This window comes from Crotalus tigris, unplaced genomic scaffold (assembly GCF_016545835.1).
Source record: "Crotalus tigris isolate CLP2741 ecotype Arizona unplaced genomic scaffold, ASM1654583v1 scf7180000017666.379230911805:20528666, whole genome shotgun sequence".
NCBI classification, from domain to species: domain Eukaryota; kingdom Metazoa; phylum Chordata; class Lepidosauria; order Squamata; family Viperidae; genus Crotalus; species Crotalus tigris.
Genome location: NW_024096552.1, coordinates 6,814,371 through 6,835,429, shown reverse-complemented (window position 1 = coordinate 6,835,429; position 21,059 = coordinate 6,814,371). Strand labels below are relative to the sequence as shown.

Below are 21,059 nucleotides of genomic sequence, written 5' to 3'. Positions count from 1 at the left end.
AACTGCAATAAATCTGCTTTTTTGAGCTGTTGTGACCTACAAAATATATTCTTGTAGTACAGTGGTTCTCAACCTTTTTAATGCTGCGACCCCCAACCGGTCATAAGTCGAGGACTACTCAACCGGTCGTAAGTCGAGGACTATTCAACTGGTGCAGCACCGTTTGCAGAATGGGACTTTTGGCGGGCTCAGCAGGGCAGAGACAGCCTGGACAATTCCTATTGGCTTTTGAAAGCCAATAGAATTAGACTCTATTCAAGAGAGTCTATTCTATTGGGCTTTCAAAAGCCAATAGAATAAAAGGGAGTAGCACAGCTAAGGAAAAGGGGAAAAAAATGGCGGACTGCGTTGTTTGGCGACCCCCGTGAAATGGTCGTTCGACCCCAAATGGGGTCCCGACCCACAGGTTGAGAATCACTGTTGTAGTATTTTGTTTTGCCAGCTGAGAGGTTCCTGACAGAAGTCAATGGGAGACTAGATTAGTTTATAGAACATTTATCTTTATCTTATCATGTAAGAAATTTATTTTCTTGTTCTTGAACTCAGGGGGCTTTTATAATACAGGAAATATTTATCCAGTTGGTGGTACAAACAATATACTGTTTTTATATATATATATAAAGTTTTACAGGTTTTATAGAAAATATTTCCCATTAATTTGATTTAACAATCCTCTTAGAAAATCATGTTGGAAGCATTAACAGCATCAATCAACAATTATAATAGCTTTTTCCACACAGTAGTTGATACTTGTAGTGAAAATATTTATTATCATGTTTAAAATTATTTCTATCTAAAAAGGATTAAGTAAATACACAGGAAAATACAATATATAACAGACTAAGAAAATAATATAAATCATTTTACAAATTAGTTTTGTGTATTTTTTTTTCTGCAGGCATTTCCTATTCAAAACAGGAACAGGGACAACACCACTGTTCAGTACTGCAACACCGGGTTACACAATGGCATCTGGTTCAGTTTATTCCCCTCCTACACGACCACTACCTAGGAACACCTTATCAAGAAGTGCTTTTAAATTTAAGAAGTCTTCAAAGTACTGTAGCTGGAAATGTACAGCACTCTGTGCTGTTGGGGTCTCTGTGCTGCTGGCAATACTACTATCTTATTTTATAGGTAAGCTTTCCTTTTTATGATCATTATAAACCTGTATTCCAGTATACTGGAGGTATATATCTAGGAATGTTTTTTTTTATGAGAATTGGCTATAAGTCAGCAGCCATTTTTATACTAAAAGTGTAGCATATTGGTTATATACAAAACAATTTTCTCACAGCAAAAAGCCTAAATATCTTTACTTTTATAAATGTCACTTACTGTATACATAAACAATAAAAAGTATTGCTTACTTGTTTCTTTTTCCCATACTTTAAGGCAGTGTTTCCCAAACTTGACAATTTTAAGGCATGTCAGCCAGCATTGCTGGCTGTGGAATTCTGGGAGTTGAAGCCCTCATGCTTAAAATTGTCAAGTTTGGGAAACACTGCTTTAAGGAATAGTATTATTTTACTGAATAAGTTACTCATGATTGCTTGTGTTGTAAAGTTGACCACATACTATGTTAGTTAATTGTAAAATGCAATGATCCAACTCTGTATCAATTAGTGCATTATACCATAGTATAATGCCAGAGACTGTGATTATTACATAAACAATATAAGAGTGAAATGTCAGGTTTTACTGGCACAACTCCAAATAAAATATTCTGTTAAGCCCTAAACCAGTGGTTCTCAACCTTTCTAATGCCGTGACCCCATAATACAGTTCCCCATGTTGTGGTGACCCCCAAGTGGGTGTGGCCACCAATAAGAGGGAGTAGGACAGCTAGGGAAAAGGGAAAAAAATGGCGGACAGCGTGGTTTGGCGACCCCCGTGAAATGGACATTCGACCCCAAATGGGGTCCCGACCCACAGGTTGAGAACCACTGCCCTAAACTGTCTGAAATGTTGAAACTCTGTATTGAAATGCATTTCTTAAATTTAAGTTCAGTCTAAAGCACCAGCTAAATAAAAACTTGGAACTAGATCCTTGTTGAAGCTAAAGCCACTGAGAATAATGCTGAAATAATAAAATAACATAAAATTAGTTCCTCAGCAGTCGAAGAAATTTCCTTTCCTTGCTGTTTGAATGTGATTGCCTAAGATTATTGCCAGTCTCCCTATTACCAAAGAGAATCAAAAGAGTTGCATGGGACTGATTCTGATGCATTATGGTTTGATGCAGTAAATAGCAATACTCCTGGTAAGAAGTTTATTAGACACAAAGACTTTCTGGTTCAGAGTATTAAGGCAAAGACTTCTATTAATGTATGCATAAAAAGTATAATTAGTAGAATTAGTTTATTTTTATGTTTTTAGTTATTGGAATTGGAATATTGTGTGATTGGATATCCATGCAATTTGTCTCCAGTGCATAAGCTCTTAGTGTACATACAAACAACAGAGTCATAGATTATAAAATCATAAGACTCAGTGTTATGTTTTTAGTTCAATATATAGTTCAATCTTATTCCATACTCTTGACCTTGCAGAGCTTCAGGGTAATGTAATTATATTCATAAAATATGTCAGATTACAATTGGGCACATTTAAGTGCCAATAACATCAGACATTGAATATCTAAATATGCACTTAAAATGTCCTTACTTATACTTAGAAAGTGATGTGTGGTTGATTGAAACTCATCTAAATTTTAATTACATTATTGTTTTAAGTAATTCATTGTTTTAAATAAATAATATAATTAAATTAAGGTATATTGTTAATTAAAAGTTTCCTATTAACTTGGAGGCATTTAAATACATTCAATTATTGCATTGTATTATATAATGCTACTTTTTCTTCACCTCAGTTTCAAAACAAATAAGACTGATCATAAGTTTGCCTTATATTTGATACTACACTTGGTTTTCTAAGCAGTGATTAAAAGCTGGAGATAAGGGTTGCTTAGTCTCTCTAGTTCAGTGGTTCTCAACCTATGGGTCGCGACCCCATTTGGGGTCGATCGACCATTTTTCGGGGGTCGCCAAAGGCGGCGATCCGCCATTTTCTACTTTTATACTTTTTGTATAATTCCACAATAATTCTTTGTTCTTTTACTTTTTTCCTGGATATGAACATATTACTTTCTAAGTTATCCACTTTCAAAGCATAATATAAAAGTGTCTACTGCTAGATTGCAGAATGTTAAAAATATATAACATCTCTACTTAGCAAATTAGAAGGTACTATAGCTCTGGAGTCACAATTGGTCCTGTGCTTCTCTTGTTACGGAGTTTCAGCCCAAACCCCAACTCCTTCGGGGAAAAATGCTTACTTTGTCACTTGATAACATTGTCCTTAGCAGTACAGTTGCTTCTTCAGAAACTGTAATTGTAATTGGTTGTTCAACTAAAGCAACTGTCCCACAGCAGAAGGAGTGTGTTATTTTTTCTGCTTAAAAGGATAGTTAGTAGTCTTACTTACCAATTGTTTCTGATAGGCAATGAAAAATATTTTTTCAATAATTCATGGAAGGAATAACAACCTGCAATTTAATACATTTCCATCTTGCCAACAGTCTCCACTGTTGCATATTTCTACTCAGTTAGTTGGCCTTTCACAAATCCAACAAAGGAGGCAGTCAGCAGGCTGAACCACCTCCAGAAGATGTCATCAATATGTCAGTCTTTGCAAAGTCTCTTTTTAATTGAAGTGGAAGCAGCCTACTGTTGATCAGTGTGTCAGAGCATCCAGCTATTTGGGCAGTTGTCAGATTCCTTCCTTTGACAATATTCTATAATGGGATTAAACATTGCATATTTTTCAGCTACTCAAATTTCTATCCACCTAGTTTATGAATATGTTCCATTGGAATAATAAAATCACTGAAAGTTTTTTTTTTAAAAAAATTCATCAAAGTATTAAACGAAAAATTTGATTGGAAAGCAACATTGTAAACTTTATTGTTTCAATTTCATAAGTGACCCTCAGTTCAGCTCATCAGGAAGATTTAACAGCTTTAATATGGCATTAACTTTTTCTATGTTCCTTTTTGTCCATGCCACATTTTCTTTATTTAACAATTGAAAGTATTCCAGTATAAGGAAGTCTGCTTATCATTAATCAGAGATCATGGCTTCAGTGATCTTGCTCTTCACCTGATAGAATACTCATATTATGATTGTTTTGTGCTTCTTTCAAATATATCACAGTTTTACTGATATCAGGTTAATTTTTCTTCCTAGAAGCAAATACAGGTAGCTTTCCTTGGACGTTTGCAATATTATGTCTATAAAATACCCATCATGATAAATCTGATCTTCCCTCAAGATTCATTAATTTACTAATCAACTTTGTTCCATGGGCATGACGTTCCTTCTCTAGCCACTCCTATTTTGCCAAACCCATACAACATCTCAATCCAAGGGGTGAAGCTGGGAGGAGCAGGGTAGTAATTTATTAGACTTTGGAAATCACATTGAATCAAGATATGGTAATGCAAAACAAATAAGGCCAAGATGAATATAATTCCAGGCTTTGCATAGGAAGAGAGAGAGAGAGATCACACTAAGTAAAAATAATATGCAGTGAGCATGACCAACAATATATAAATACAAACCAATGTTCATGTAGCTGCAAAAAAAAGCTATTCTGTTGTTCTTAATTGCAAAGTCGTGTCCGACCCATCACGACCCCATGGACAACGTTCCTCCAGGCCTTCCTGTCCTCTACCATCTTCTGGAGTCCATTTAAGCTCACGCCTACTGCTTCAGTGACTCCATCCAGACACCTCATTCTCTGTCGTCCCCTTCTTCTGTTGCCCTCAATCTTTCCCAGCATTAGGCCCTTCTCTAGTGAATCCTTCCTTCTCATTAGCTGGCCAAAGTATTTGAGTTTCAACTTCAGGATCTGGCCTTCTAAAGAGCAGTCGGGGTTGATCTAGGACTGACCGGTTTGAATGCCTTGCAGTCCAAGGGACTCGCAGGAGTCTTCTCCAGCACCATAGTTCAAAGGCCTCAATTCTTCAGCGCTCAGCCTTTCTTATGGTCCAACTTTCACATCCATGCATTGCAACTGGAAAAATCATGGCCTTGACTATATGCACTTCTAGGCTGCCTCAACAGAATGATAGTATCAAGATGAAGAGAATCTGTTGTTATTGTGTCTTCTGCATTGTTCAAATCACATGTCAAACATTGTATCATGTCCAGGGCACAACATTTTAAGAAAAACATTGACAAACTGAAGCATGCCCAGAGGAAAACACACCCAGATGATAAAGTTCTGGAACAACAACAAAACTTATGAGAAATGGTTGAAAGATATTATCATTCTGGAAGTGAGTTGGGCAGCATTTAACATATAAAAATTAAATAAATTGTATCTGTTTATTTTAGTCTGTTCTTAACCTATAATAAAGCTATATTGTTATAAGCTCAGCATCTCTGGATAGTATGCTAAAGTCCCTGAGAACCATTAGCCTTGGGGTCTCTGTGAACCAGATGGGCAGTTTTAAAATTTGATAAATAAATAAAAGATTCATGTACAATGATAATAGATGAGTCAGCCAACCTGATTTGCATCACCAAATCCTGGGTGAACCAGGCAGGGTAAGATTCCTCTCAGAGATAAACAGACTTGGGTTTGGGGGCTGGCACCAGCCACAACTCCAGGGAAGAGGAAGTGGGGTGGTAGTTGTCATCTGCAAAACATTATTATATATTTATTTTTGATGTTTTTATTGCTGTAAAGGTTTTTTTATTGTTTTAATTGTGTGTGTGTGTGTGTGTGTGTGTGTGTGTGTTTGTATATTGATTTTCCAGTTTTACATTTACATATTTGAAAAGCACGTGGCGGCTGGATTGTTTCATAATTCAATAACATACAAATGTCTTTAGTACAAATCACACTATTACATTAAATATTTCCTCTCTTTTTCCCTTGGTATTTACTGTCTCACATTTGAATTAATACAATTCTTATTATCAATTTATCAATTTAATACAAATAGCTTTCTTACATTTATCAATAATTTTTAGTTTATACATATCTTAGTCATTTTAACATTCAAACGATTTAGACAACCAATGTCCTGGTAAGTTTTTTCCAAATTTTTAGTTTCCCATAAATATTTAAATTTAACATTTAATAAGTTTCCAAATTTTAAATAACCCCAAATCACTTTATCACAATTCATCCCTGGATCTTACATCAGCTGGTTAATAATACAATATAATATTCTTATTTTCTGGTAATTTTCAAATATTTTAAATTTAATAACCAAAATTTCTCTTATTTCAACATTTAATACTTCCTCTTTTTTCTCTCAATATCTACTATCTTATATTTAAGCTAATAATTTTTATTATTACCACTAAATAAAAACATATTTGTTACATTCATCAATACATTTCTAATTTATATATATATTAATTGCCTTTATATTCAATATTCAAATGTAACTATTAATGTTTATATTTCCAAGTCCTAAATAACCAAAGTATCCTTTAACTCAACTCATAACAATTTCTAATACACATCTATTTTGAGAATATTCTGTTTTAATTCTCACTAGTAAGTCAAAACCCCAATTTTCTTCAGTCTTATTCTAGCTTTCTTTCTTTACCAAATTGTCTTCCATGTCCGTGCTTTTGAGTCATCAAATAAATCTCCCTGTGCTATTATGTATGTTGTTTGACATAGAAAAAACCATCCAGTCGCCATTTTTTTGAGAGGAGTAACAAATTATCTCTCTATTTTTCCATCTTGGTGTAGTTGTCTTAAACTGTTTATCTTCTCTTCAATCTGTTGTTCTTGATCCTCAGGTTTCTTCTGATTTATGTAGAAAATCTTTTCTCTTTTCCATTTTGTCAGTCCCTTTTCTGGGTTTTTCATTGACTGTACTTGTTGATCAATTGAATCCTCAGTCATAGTATTTAATTGGTCCACCCTTTCCGTTATATTCTGTGTAGTTGATTTTTCAGTTGTAATCAAAATTTGAGCTCATGTATCAGTGCTGACACCCTGTTCTATTCTGTAACCTCTTATTTCTTCAGTAGCTGTAAGAATAGTTTGGTAAATCGCTTTCAGCATAAAGAGAACCTGTTCCTGATCTTCCTCCATATTCTCTTAGTAATTGTTGCAATCAGAGAATATAAAAAAAAATTCAGTGAGTATGGAAAACAACTGGGCTTCACTGCTGATAAGTGTCTCAAGGTTATAAGTCTTATCTATTGTCTAGGCTGCCAGCCAAGTCTCTTTTATACAATAACAGGTTGTAATATCAGGTTTAGCCACAAGATGTCGCCCCTATATTTAAAATTTTCCTTTAGGTACAAAGTTTTTATAATCTTTTCAGTTTTACTTCTTTTTTATAAGTAAAAACCCAGATCTTCAGTAAGAGTAGAAAGTCTTTTAATCCTCAAACTTTAAGAAATAAAATTCCAATTAGGATCAGGTTATTCTTGCAACATTTTTTAAAATTCCCCTGGATAGTCAGTCACCGCGGTTTTTAGAGGGAGTCCTTTCCCTCTCCACAGGGGGGAAAGTACTTAAGGCAGCTTATGCAGGTAAAGAAAATAGTTAGGATTTAAGAGAGGTAGATCTCACCCAGTCTCGTCCGCGCTGCCTTAAAATTGCCTGATGGTAAGTGTGACTTCAGCTCTCTGCAGCCTAGTGACGAGCCATATTGCTATGGCCGGTCTTTCATCCCCCAGTTTGGAGGGTTGCCCTGGATCAAATGGAAGAGCTACCACCCTTCCACAATCCAACGGGGAACCCCTTCTTGCTGGTTGTCCCTACAGGGCGACTTTCAATCCTTTCCAGGGTCCCCCAGCGAAGCGAAACTGAATGCGGAAGACAGAGCTTGCCTTCCAGATGTCCATATCGACTGCTTCAGCAAACCAGAAGTCATATATTTTCTTAATTGTAAACCATCTAAATCTTTGAGATAGACAACTACAGAAATTGAATAAATAAATAATTACTGGCTTACAGAGGATCTGCCCTGCAGATAATTGGGTATAAGACTTTCTGAAGTTGTATTTTATGGAACAGATGAAACTGTTGCTGTTGTATCAATCTATTGCTTCACAGCATTTTCCCTGTCTGTTGCTGGAATGGTGGTTAAGAGCTCAAAGCATATGATTCTCAGTCAACCTGGCAAATATATTGAGTTAGGTGATCAAGAGTACATGACTACCTTAGCATCTGTTCCAAGTCATTAAATTTGATGCATACTGGAGATTACTCATTAACCTCATTAGTTTTAATCTCGGAGCAGTTGAGATGTGATCTGATCTTGGAGGACATAGTTATTACTCCATAAACATAGTCAGATTATTTTCTGTTTACTTTTCAGTTGACTCATATCACACACATACCCTTCACAGGTCAATGTTAGATTGGTCCACCTCAGTTATTTGTGCTCAATTAGATTATTCCTCATTCTGGTTATGTTTCAAAGGGACCATGGGATTTTCCCTAAAGGTTTGGTGGGTTGTTGCACTGACACTATGGGGCCTTAAACTGGATTGAGACTGTACACTGAATTATCTCAATGTGCCCACCTTTTTGTATAAATGCCTTGGCTTTCTAAGGAACTATTGGAAATAAAATGCAAGAAGGCAGTCCTGGAGCATTCTTAAAGCAAAATGAGGATTAATCTAATTGAACACAAATGAGAACAAATATTAGGCAATAACATTCTTAGCTTTATGTATTGCATCTGCCAGTAATTGTCAATATTGGGAGACAATGTCCCTGCTAGGAAAGGATGAACTACAGGACCATTTAAACAGCTACTCTGAGGAATATTCTCACTGGCAGATAAAGTCACTTGGATTTGCTTAGAGGTGGAGTCTTATGGATATATCCAATTAAGGAGTACAATGTGCAAGTTACCTGGAGCAGGCTTGGTTCTGTGACACTTTGGGAGATGGATAGGATTCGCTAGTCAGTTCGTGTGACCATCTGAGTGATTAAAACCACCCAGAAGATGACTTATGGTTGAGTTCATGCAGTGTGGTGTTGACTTCTTTGAAGGGATGGCCTCATCAGTCTTGAAGGACTTTGTGCTGTGCTCATTCCTGAAAAAGACATTTCTAAATCCAACATTTCTGCACAAGTAACATTCAGTCTATAGCTCAATGGAGTACAGAAGCTGTGTCAGACCTGCCACAACTGAAACCTCTAAATCAGGGCTGTCAAACTCGATTTCATTGAGGGCCATATCAGGATTGTGGTTGAATAAATAAATAATTGCACCTGCACTGCATGGACTGTGGAATCCCGGGGTGCGCAGGCTTATGGGTGGCCAAGTGGCTGGTGGGCTGCGGCTGCTGCAGTCATTGCTGGCTCTCGCATGCTCGTTGGGGCTGGGGCAACGGATGGTTCTGTGGGTCAGATCTGGGCCCATTGCGGGCCAAATCCAGCCCGCAGGCCTTGAGGTTGATATGTCTTCTCTAAATAGAAACAATCCTTGAAGAGATACAGCACTTACTTTCATTTCCCAAATCATTACCCCCCTTCATTCCCCCTCCCCACAGTTCATGACAGTCTCTCATGCAATTTACATAATGCTTGCTCATATGTGCAGTTAATAACACGAGTCATTTAGTGTAAAATCATTTAATTTAACTGTTTCAAAGTGGCATGCATTAAATAAACAGTGGAATAAAAAAAATTGACAGAAAAATCAGATGTTAACAACTTAGATAACAAGTCACATTTGAAGACCCAGTTAATGACCATTTTTAATGTTGTATAAATGTTTTACTATAATTGAGTCATGTGTCAGTATATATTAATAAAGTAAAGGTTCAAAGTTAATTAGAATTTTGCACTGTGATGAAAACTGGGCAAATGTTAATTTACATTCACAAAACACTTATCCAGGTAATTAACAAATAGGCACACTGTGATATAATTGATACAACATATCTTCTAGCATAAGTATGAGGTTTCTATTTAAAAACTTTAATAGATTATATTATGTGCTTTATATAAAAAAGAAAATGACGAAAACTGAGTAAAGTTGAGGTGGTAATGATATATGTTACTGTAGAGAGCACTTTAAATTAAGAAACATTATTTGCTAGATAAAAGCTTCATATTTGCAACCTTTCAGCTATTTTGACTATTTAACTTGCTGATAGATATGCATATAAGAATAGTTTTTCTTAACTTTTACACTATGTCTTTCAATTCAACAGATGAAGCCCTCCATAGGTCTAAATTAGAATGTATCCTGTGTAAATTGATCTGTCCCCTTCTGTTTCAGACCATACCATATTGAATGTAAAGGTCTACAAAGTGTTCTTACTTATTTCATTTAAAAATAAAAGAAGCCACTATTTGTGATTGTGAAATTCAATAAAAGAACGTGTGCAATCCTAGAAATTTTTATTTGCATCTGAAATCAGAGTGTGGGAAAAAAACAGATAAAAGAAAGGCTAGTATACATGCTGTGTATGCCTCCTCACCTCGATTTTTAAGAATTTAGAGAAGGATAAAGATATAGAAATAAAAATTGAAAACCATTTGTTATTGCTATGACATTTATCTTAGATTTGTAAATACATGTAAATAAAACACCATAAATATATCCTCTTCAAATAAATTAAAGTATTTTTATTTTTTTCCTTTGAACAAGCAAGAGAGAGAAATTGAAGGAACTAATTCCATAAATTTTAAGTATATTTAAATGCAACTGAAGGCTGATTTTCAGCCAACAAGTTTTTAAAGATAAATTCAACCTTGAATAATCCCTTTTTAAGATTAATTCAATTTAATTTAACAATATTATTTAATGCTGCACTGCATTGAGTTTTTAATGCAGAAAAGTCGTCTTTTTCTCTTAACTCTTGACATAATAATCCAATCATCTCATGGTAAGAATTAATATAGTACATTAGAGGGGAAACTGGTTAAGTTTCTTTGTATCAAATAAAAATGGATTATTAAACTTCTTATGAATTTTTTTGTTTTTTAAATACAGTGGAGGCACTTTATCTGGTTTACTTCTTTTACTTGCTTCAAAGGCAAAAATCAGAATTTTAACCAGTATTCCTAACTTGGAGAAAAAGAATCAACACCTTGTAGTAATGAATTCATCAAAACCTTCTGTGCTGCATAAGACAAGAAAAGTCTATCAACGTTTTCATAAAACCAAGATCATCTTTTAGGACAGATGACAGAGATGGAACAAATCAAATGTTGTATGATAAAGTAGACACACAACTTAGAATACATGAAGTACAACAGTGGAAGGAGTTATGGAAGAAAATTAAGTTTTCTCTAAGCTACAATTTAAGAAAACTTGGTACACAGTAAAATGTTTTATTGATGGCAAATGACTTTGTCAATAATTAAGGTAGATAAATCATGTAACAATGTTAGAAATGCCACAATGAAGAAAAAACATTTTATCATACAGTATATAGTGATCATGTAAAGAAATTCAAACATATTGAAAAGAAATAAAGGAAAATATTCTGAACATTATAAAAATTAAATTTGTGTTGAAAAAAGGTTTCTATTATGTATAATTCCAGAAAATATAAATGAAAAATACCACAATTTATTAAGATACATGTTCATACTTCAAGAACAAATTTGTACAACATTTTTCCTGGAAGACGAAAATTTGAAAACATATAGCCATATTAAAACTCTAACGAGATTTAAGCAAACTTAAAAACTACCACACACATCAAAACAAACTTAGATATATTCTAGGAAAAGTGTTATTTTCCTAGAGAAAAAATAATTAAAATAATAGATTACATAATTTAAACAGAAATTATCAATGTTCAATATAATGTACAAATATTTAGGTTAGCACTGGGAAACAAATGGAAGGGAAGCATTACTAAAAAAATCTTTTAAGATGTTTTACTTTATAGCTGATATTCTTTATGCTTTGTGTAACTTTTGTTTGCTTTGGCTTTCTAAAAAATCTGTCAAAATCTCAAAAGGGGAAAAAAAGAACAAGAACAAATGAATAGCCTATTAATCTAAGTACTAGACCCATCCAAGCTTGCTTCATGAAAAGGAGAAACACCTTCAAAGCTAACCACAGAAAATGTCAGAATTCAAGCAATCTTTCCCTTGTGGTAAGGTTGAAATCAGGCCAGGGAAGAATAAATATTTTTGTTAAATGTAAAGTAGAAACTTCCTGGAAAGACCCATTTTCCTATAATGTCCTTCCTCATAATTAGACAGGAGCAAAAAGACAGACCTCATCTGAAGCTGTGAAACTTTTTTGCTTTCTTAAAAAAGAAAAAAAAACAGTTGCCACAGAAGCTCACTTAACAAAAGAAAAGGGGATCGTCAATGATGAGCAAGAAAGTGGCATTTTCTATCTTCAGCCTCATCTCTCATTTTCACTATCTGTTAGGGCAGACATGTCAAACTTGCGATGTCACGTGACGTTGTGCAACATATCAGGCCGGTTTTGCCATTGCCGACAATGGGGTGGGCACGACTTGCAGAGGATGCGTCCAGCCCATGGGCCGGCAATTTGACACCCCTGTTTTAGGGTGATGAGGAATCTTTGTTCCTCAAGGGGAGAAATCACTAGCCTATAGGGATGTCCTGGAAAGTCTGTAGCAGTGTACCCTAAAAGATAAGTTTTCCCTCCCAGTGGTCAGGGAGCTCTTCTAATAACTCCCAAGTAATTTGCTGGGCTACCAAAATAATCAAAAGCTTTCTGAAGAAAATAGGAAAGTAGATCAGCTAAGAGTACATGTTGGAAGAACCCTGTGATCCTTCTAGAGCAATTAGAAGGAACAATCCAATTTTGAATAACCTCATCTATTTTATATAAATTGTTGAGCTCCTTCAATTTTCAAATACGAATGCCCATTTCTTGTAATGATTGTCTTGTTTAAAAGAGTATGCCTTCAGAATGTACTTAGACTATTTCTTTTACATGTAGATAGGTTTTAAACAGTGTAAGACTTTCCTTACTGATTAATTATTAGTTTATGATTAAAATGATGCCATAAAATTCTTGAACATAATTGATGAGATGTGGTTGTGGGAATGTTTATTCCACAGGTAGAGGTTGAGAAAGTAAATAGATCCTTGTAATCAATCACTATTTTAATAAAATATCTTCCAAAATTGCATATTGTGGTTAAAAAGTATAGTAAATAAGAACCAGTTCATAAAATTTTTGAATAGGGGTATGCATAAAATTAAAACTGTTAAATTTTGGGCTTCAAATCAAGTTCCAAGTGGAACATTGTATTTAAAATTTCTGGATTGGTTGCATTATGATGAATAAAGCTTCAAATAGATTTAAGTATTCTGTGTACTCCCAAAATTAATTGAAAAATTTCAGATATGTCAACTACATGTAGATCTTGCTTACTGACTGCCTTATTCAGTGACCGAAATTACAGTGCTAAAACAATAACTTTACCACCAATGTCCACGTTTATAACCTACAAAGTGTCCCTGAGTTACATGATCACCATTACTGATTGTGTTTTCCTATGTATGACCCACTGTTTTTCTCCCCTCCTTGCAGAATGGAGATATTGGAGAGAAAGGGATTACAAGATAGTAAGCAGGCACACAGTGGGGTATACATATCAGAAGGAATGTGGCAATATTTGCAACTCTGAGCATGCTATACAAATAGTCCAATGTATTCCATGGTTGGCTGCTTACTCTCTTATAATCCCTTACTCTTAATCTCTCCCCTCTGCAGGGCAGAGAGAGGAAAAAAATTGTCAGATACAGAAGACAACTGCCTACAGAAATTGCTGGACTTTTTTCTTCCCTTTCTTCCCTCACAGAATGGAGAGTTATTAAGCAAGCAAAGGAGGAAACCACAAACAAGCAAGTAATTTCTGGAGGCAATCTCTTCTGAGTCTGACCTATTTTTGTCTTCCCTTTCCCCCCACACACAGAGCTAAGAGCACATAAAGCTAAACATCAGCAGGAAACTAAAGTATGCACTCAAACTAACATTCTCTCCACTCAAGTCTTGCCATACTACCTTCTCCTGTGGGGGAGGATGAGGGAGGTTGTGGAGGAGGGTGATGAGTGAAAAATGCGAGAAGAATATATACTGTCAACAAGAGAGTATGTACTTTCAGCAGAGACACCCAGGCAAGAGGGTTATTCCAGTTACCTAGTTGAAGGCGGCACCTATTTTGGGCAGCAGTTGCTGAAAGCATTTAGTAACAATGACAAAGGCATCATTTTATACTCATATCAATTAACAAGATAGACAATATAACACTAGATGATATTGACATGCTGCAGAGGAAGAACTGAAAATCCTTCAGAGTACTAATGGTTTTGATGTGGCTAAATTAAAGCTTTTGGGACATCTATTTGCTTATGTTGTCAACAGGAAAAGAAAATCTTATGCTGGAAAGACATAATTACGGTAAAAACATTGGATAAAGAAGCATAGATATGGAAGAGCTCAGACAGTTAAAGATGAAGTAATTTGATTACAAAGTGATGTCTCCTTTGCAAGCTCCAAGTTAAGCTAAAGTGGAAGAACAAAGTCAACCATTTTTCATTATATTTTCTTCCAATCTTCATTTTCAAGGAGAACATCAAATCCCCAGCCACATTGATTGGGAACTAGAGGAATTGTAGAATGGTAAAGGTAAAGGGTAAATATAAAAAGAAATCACCAAAGATAAAGAAACAGAAGAAGGTAAAGTGGATCTTAAGACAAACCATGGAATTGCCAAGAAAAGAAGCCAAAGCCAAAAAGGATAACATTCTCTAGAAGGAACTTAACAAAGAATTTTGGAGAGCTTTTAAGAGAGACAAGAAGTAGTACTACAGCAACTTCAGTAAAGATGTTGAAATTGAAGCAGACATGGGAAAACAAGGAAACCCTCTGAACTCGAGATCCCAACCTTGAATTGGTATAGGGATGCCAATGGATAGAGAATAACTGACTTAAAGATTAAAGATGGAAAGAGTATAGTTAAATTCTGTACAATAGATACGTTGAAATCCAAGATATTTTAAGAACTTTTAGTATTGTATTAAAAAATAAAGTTGAACAACCCTTTGATCACTATCAAATCAGAAGGCTGCAGAACCTGATGAACTATCTACAGAAATATGCCAAGTGAGAAAAGAAAGATCAGTGAAGATTGTAATCAAATTATGCCAGAAAATCTGGATAATTCACACAGTTGCAATTAGATTGGAAGACGTTAGTCTAGATACTAATGTCAAAGGAAGGAGTAAAATATTTTTAATTTCATATGCAAAATTATTACTGGGGTTTTCCAAAACAGATTGGAGTTCTACATAGAAAAAAAACTGATTTAGAGAAGGCTGAGAAAAGGAAATACTATTGCTGACGCATGTTGGATGACTGAGAAAACCAAAGAATGTCAAAAAGATGTCAATATATAATTTATTGATTGTAGAAAAGCCTTTGATTGTTGTGTCAGTCATGTAAAGCTGTCAAATGTTTTTAGGAAAACGGGAATCCTGGAATACATTGTCCTTGATGAAAGGACACAATCAAGGAAGAAGCGGTCTAGATGGAATTTGATAAAACAGACTGGCTTCAAATTGTCAAGGAGGGAAACGGCTGTATTTTCTGAGACTGGTTTTACAATGGAGGAAGAAATATCAACAATCTGCTAATGGTAGCTGGTGGACTCTGATAGCTAAAATGCAAATAATCTGCAAGCCCTAGTTATGAAAGATGAGGTTATAATTAGACTACAATCTATATATACTACACTAAAATTCTCGTGTCTGTAATTTCAGTTGGGCAAAAGGTGGAACAATTTTTGAAGCAAGGTACTACCTCATATGGGCTAATTTATAGAATGAGTTGAAAATCCAGGACCTATGATCCTATGGAATATTTAGGAAGCCTATAAGATATAGAAAATATAAAGTCTTGACAGACTTAATTTTGGAAAATATTTGTAGCTCAGGGTTGAAATCAGCACTAGCACTGATGATGTTACCTATTTGGGTAATGAAACATCTGCAAGAAAATAATCAAGCTCAGAGAACACCAAAGGCCCCTATTTAATTTTACCTCTCTCAAGTCTCATCTTGCTCATATCTCTGTTTCTGATATTGGAATGTCTCTGAGTTTATTCCCAGCTATCTTGCTGCCAAGCAAAGCCTTTAATTCACAAAGTTCTGCGTCAGAATCCCATCCTCAAAAGCTGCTCCAGGCTTTTACTCCCAATCTTCTTCCATGTTCTAGGGCTAGAACCTCTAGACTCCAGTTCCATGAATTATGGATTGGGTTTTGACAGAAATACAAATAATAAGATTTTGTAGTAATGTAGACAGTTTCTTTTTAGTTACTCCATTTATAATATAATTTGTCAGGGTTGCATTTACATTGTAATTACAAATATAGTAATAAATTATTAATTCATTTAGCACAATGAAATTTATATAAAAAGAGATTAAAAGGTAAGTGGCTGTTAAAGCATAAAAGCAGATGATAAACTACCAAGCAGTTCTAAAATTATAAATATATAGCAAGATTTTTCAAATGAACATTTTTTTATTTTTACAAAATTACTTTCTGGATTTGGGTAGCACAACTAATAGAACCATATTTTCTGATCCCATAATAAAAAAATAAATCAGCCATCAGAACAAAATTAACATTTTTTTCTGAAATCACCAAAAATATTGTGGGTATGTTTGTGTATGTGGGTATGCGTGCTTGTATCTGCATACATCATTTTAATTTACAAAAAAAGTTGTGATTCTATCATATACCCCTGTGGGATCTAAAATAATCTTAATCTTATGTATTATGGGGTACAATATTACTTTTAACAATACTTTGTGAATATGTATTTTGTAAGAAACAGACACAGACTGGACATATAAAATGTACTGTAAACCATTGATAACTACAGGACACATACTTAACATAGATTTCAAATGCTAAAAGCACTCAGAAAATAGCTACATAGCATTTTCTTCTTTCAAAAATTCAAAATAGATTGTTTTTCCCTCCTCCTTGTCCTTTCACTTTCCTATAGCCTTTCTCAACAAATTTAGTTCAGCCTGTTTCCTGATGATTTAATAGAATTGTCAGAGAGGTTACTTAATGAATAAAGAAGTCAGGGCACTTTTAAGAAATTTTTTGCTGCTATTCAGTAGGATATGATCACTATAAAATATTAGGTGTGGAAGGAATATAAATGTTTTACTATAACAGAAGTATAACAGACAGCTCTCATGGAAGCACTTCACATACTTACATTGAATGTGCCTTTCATTATGGTAGTAAAGGCTAATAATTTAACTTATGTATTATTGAGTAGAGCTTTCAGAAATAATTGAGTTCACCATAATTTATTTCTAAGTTTGTACATACTGACTTATGAGGCTGTGAGTACATTTGTTTTTCCTATGGAATATTGTGATAAATGCACCTATCGGTGTTTAAAAAATAATAATAGCACATTCAGTAAACTTGATATGAACTCATATATAAATTGCATTTTTCCAATCTATAGAAAAGTTTGCTGTAATTGGATTCTTTTCATTTGCAATTTCATGTTTTCATTTCATGTTCCACATAGAATAATAGTCCAAGTGGGTATAAAATCATTCAGTGCCTTTTATTACATTACATTATATTATTCTGGAATATTTGTTATATTTGTTGCTTCCATCTTATGGAATATTAAAAAAATTGCATTCTCTGTATCATTAGTGAATTGTAACATGCCATGCAAATTTTATTAAAAAACAGGGAATTTTAGCTAATGTTTGAATGTTACATTCATGACCTTGCTATATTTGACTCCATAAATCTTTGTAATAGATTTCATTACTTTTAGTCATTAACATGTGAAAATGCTATTTATCATGCATATTTTCAATATGCCCAGCCTTTTCACCATTATCCTTGTAGCTTGACATGCACTTACAAGTTTGTTTGATTTTTCTAAAATTATTAGTGGACTAATTTATTATATCTTTTAAAGAAATATATTTCAAGTAGATATGAAATTTGAAAACCTATTGGCATTTTACAGGTTGATTACTCATTTTCTTTCTGTGCTAAATTATCTAATATCAAGCTTTGTAATCAGACTTTTAGCTGGATCATATGGAAAGGGATATAATGTAGGTGCTTTGCTGTACTCGTTGTAGCCTGTGTGTGTAGTTTGCTGCATGTAAAACAAAAGTAGAGAAAAGCTGAAAAAATAATAGATATTATCTTCATGTCTTTGGTTATGTCTTAATAAATTTTTGTTTATTTGCAGTTCTTTTACAATGTGATTGTGTTATATTTTAGGGTTGGGATAGCATTGTGTTATAATCAGATAGAGACCATGCAAGAGATATATTTAATTGCTGCATTTTCATTTTTTTAAAAAATACACAGCATTTTCTATAAATACTTCAAATACCCAAATTAAATATTGAAATTCTGTTACATGCTTCTTCGGCTACGAACCTGCCCATCTATTTAGATCAATGGAAAAGGTCTTTTGAAAATGCCCGTAGTGCAAGACACTCAATTCCTATGTGGGAAAGTACTTTCTTTTTTATAGTTCCCAGACTATAGTTCTCAGGAATGAGCTCTAAGGAGGTGATTAAAAACAAAGTGTTTTTGCTTCTTCCGGTGGTCAGCGTCGATGATGGCGGCTACATTGTAGCCGTCCTCCTGGGACGGCGTCAGAACCGCGGAGCACAGCGGATACCAGCTGTCCCGCGGCTCGAAATCCCCCTCCCGGGCGAAGGGAGGGGGTAGAGAAGTACACGAATAGAAGTAGAGCCTCTTAAACCCCCCCAGGACTTTTCTTTTTGGGGGGTGAAAAGAGGCTCCCTCGGAGTTCGTGTTGCCTCCGCCTCCCAGCTGTTTTTGTTTCTTCGGAAACAAAGTGAAACGACGCTACCATCTCCGCGCCTAAAATGATCGGGTGAGTGATTTTTAAAGCGGACAGAGCCGGATAAAGGATTTTACTTATTGAATTTTATTTGCTTTTTAGTCTATGTTGATTTCTTTTTCTTTTGTTCTTTGTCGGTCTGGAGAGTGAAAGTAAAATGGTGATTTGAAAGTGCTTTTTTTTTTTCTTTTCCGGAAAGAAGCGAGTTAAACGGAATGTAATGGACTATATAGTTCTTTCTCTTTTAAACTTTCTAAACCTTTTTCTGAAAGTGGTTTTGTGGTTTTAAAGTTTCTTTTGGACTCTCCTTTGCTCTTTTTTAATTTTTGAGGATTTTAGTACTTTTTTTTAAGAAGGAAGAAAGAGGGAACAAGATCCTTTTAAAAAATGGCTTCAAAGAGGCAAGCAGTTTCTACAGTTCCTAAGGTGGCTTCTTCTCCTGCAATCTTACCAGTACAACAACCTAAAGCTACACCACCATCTTCTCCTCCTTTGCCAGTATTATCTGTACAAGACATGAAAGATATAATGGGAAATGCTGTATCCCAAATCGGAGAGGAAATGAAGGAGCTTCTAGATCAGAACAAATCTGAAATTAGAGGGGAAATGAAGGAGCTTTTAGATCAGAACAAAACTCAAATTAGAGGAGAAATGAAGAACCTTTTACAGCAGAATAACACTATTTTGAGGCAAGATATAGTTACGGCTCTATCAGGATTGGCCTTTGTGGTTGAGAAACTTGATTCTAGAGTGGAAGAGGTCTCAGACAAAGTTGATATCCTGGAAGATAAATTTGAAGGTATGGAAAAAAAGATGGAAATCTCACAAGATGATATTGCTATGTCTCAGCACAGGGAAATGGAATATGCCCTAAGAATCAGGGGCTTGAAAGAGGATATGAATCAAGATTTGATAGAGATTGTGGTTAATGACCTTGCCGTCGTTTTGAATAGGGAGAAAGATGGATTATGTAGAGAAGTGGAAAAAATTTACAGAGTTAACTCCTGGGTCGCAAAACAGAAGAACTTACCAAGAGATGTGGCGATTTATTTTGCAAAGAGATCTCTGCGCAATGAAATCATACAAGCTTTTTATAATAAGAGGTTCCAGATTGCTGCTCAAGATGTTATCATTTTAAAGGAGATCCCATCTAAAATTTTAAGAAATAGAAAAGACTTTGCTTTTTTAGCTAATGAACTTAAAACAAGAATGATGCCATTCAGATGGGAGATTCCGATGGGTATTGTTTTGAGCCATGCGGGGACACGTTATAGACTTAACATAGTTACTAAAGCAAAGGAGTTTTATACTTCGGTCCTGGGAGCAGGCTCATCGTCATCCATGATGCAGAAAGTTCTGAATGCTAAAGAGGCGGAACAGCAGTCTGAAGGATTAGGTGTGATGGTTGCTGGAAAGTACAGACGGAATGGTTGCGACAAACAGATCAAAGAGCAAAGAATGACCCGTGCAGCACATAGACGCAAGGAAAAGGAACAACAAAAGAAAGAAGTTAAAGAATCTCTCCAAGAAAGTGCTTCGTTGCCGGTGGGAGGAGCAAGACCCAAGAGTTCTGCAACACATTCTTCAATGGCAGACCTTCAGGCAGTCTTCTCCAGGCTTTTGGTTAAGGGAGATGGTAAAGCTCCTGACTTGGAATGCTAACGGCCTCAATTCCCCGCAAAAGAGAAAGAAAATCTTTCACTACTTAAAGCAACATAATAATGATATTATTTGTTTGCAGGAAACACATATTTTACTTAAAGATTAAAAATATTTAGTCAATTCTCGTTTGGGATCTCATTTTGTATCTTCTGCTCCGGGGAAAAAAGGGGGTGTAGTCATTTATGTTAAGCAAAACTTATCAGCCTGCTTGGTAGAATCTGATCCTCAAGGGAGATATGTTATGATTGAAGTTGGTTTATATGGTAAGAAAATACTTATAGTGGGACTGTATGCACCAAACCAACAACAGGAACAATTTTATAGATTGTTGCATCAGAAATTAACTTTGTTGGATTATAGATCTGTGATATTAATGGGAGACTGGAATGGTGTGTTAGATATAAAAAGAGACAAAAAAGGATCTTCCACTTTTTTTAAACAGGCTAAACTACCCAAAGCTTTTTTTGACTTGAAAGAAGACTGGGAGCTGCGAGACTACTGGCGTGAACGTAA

The 21,059-nt window shown here is 34.9% G+C and overlaps 1 protein-coding gene across 14 annotated transcripts in view; it reads left to right on the top strand.

Annotated features, from left to right (window-relative positions):
* The window catches only part of TENM3 (teneurin transmembrane protein 3), a 565,275-nt gene that overhangs the window by 388,720 nt on the left and 155,496 nt on the right, over positions 1-21,059 (top strand). For all 14 annotated transcript variants that reach the window (XM_039336655.1, XM_039336657.1, XM_039336656.1 and 11 more), the window contains one exon: positions 899-1,137. In XM_039336655.1, the coding sequence (XP_039192589.1) occupies positions 899-1,137 (239 nt within the window). The remainder of the gene's footprint in view (positions 1-898; positions 1,138-21,059) is intronic.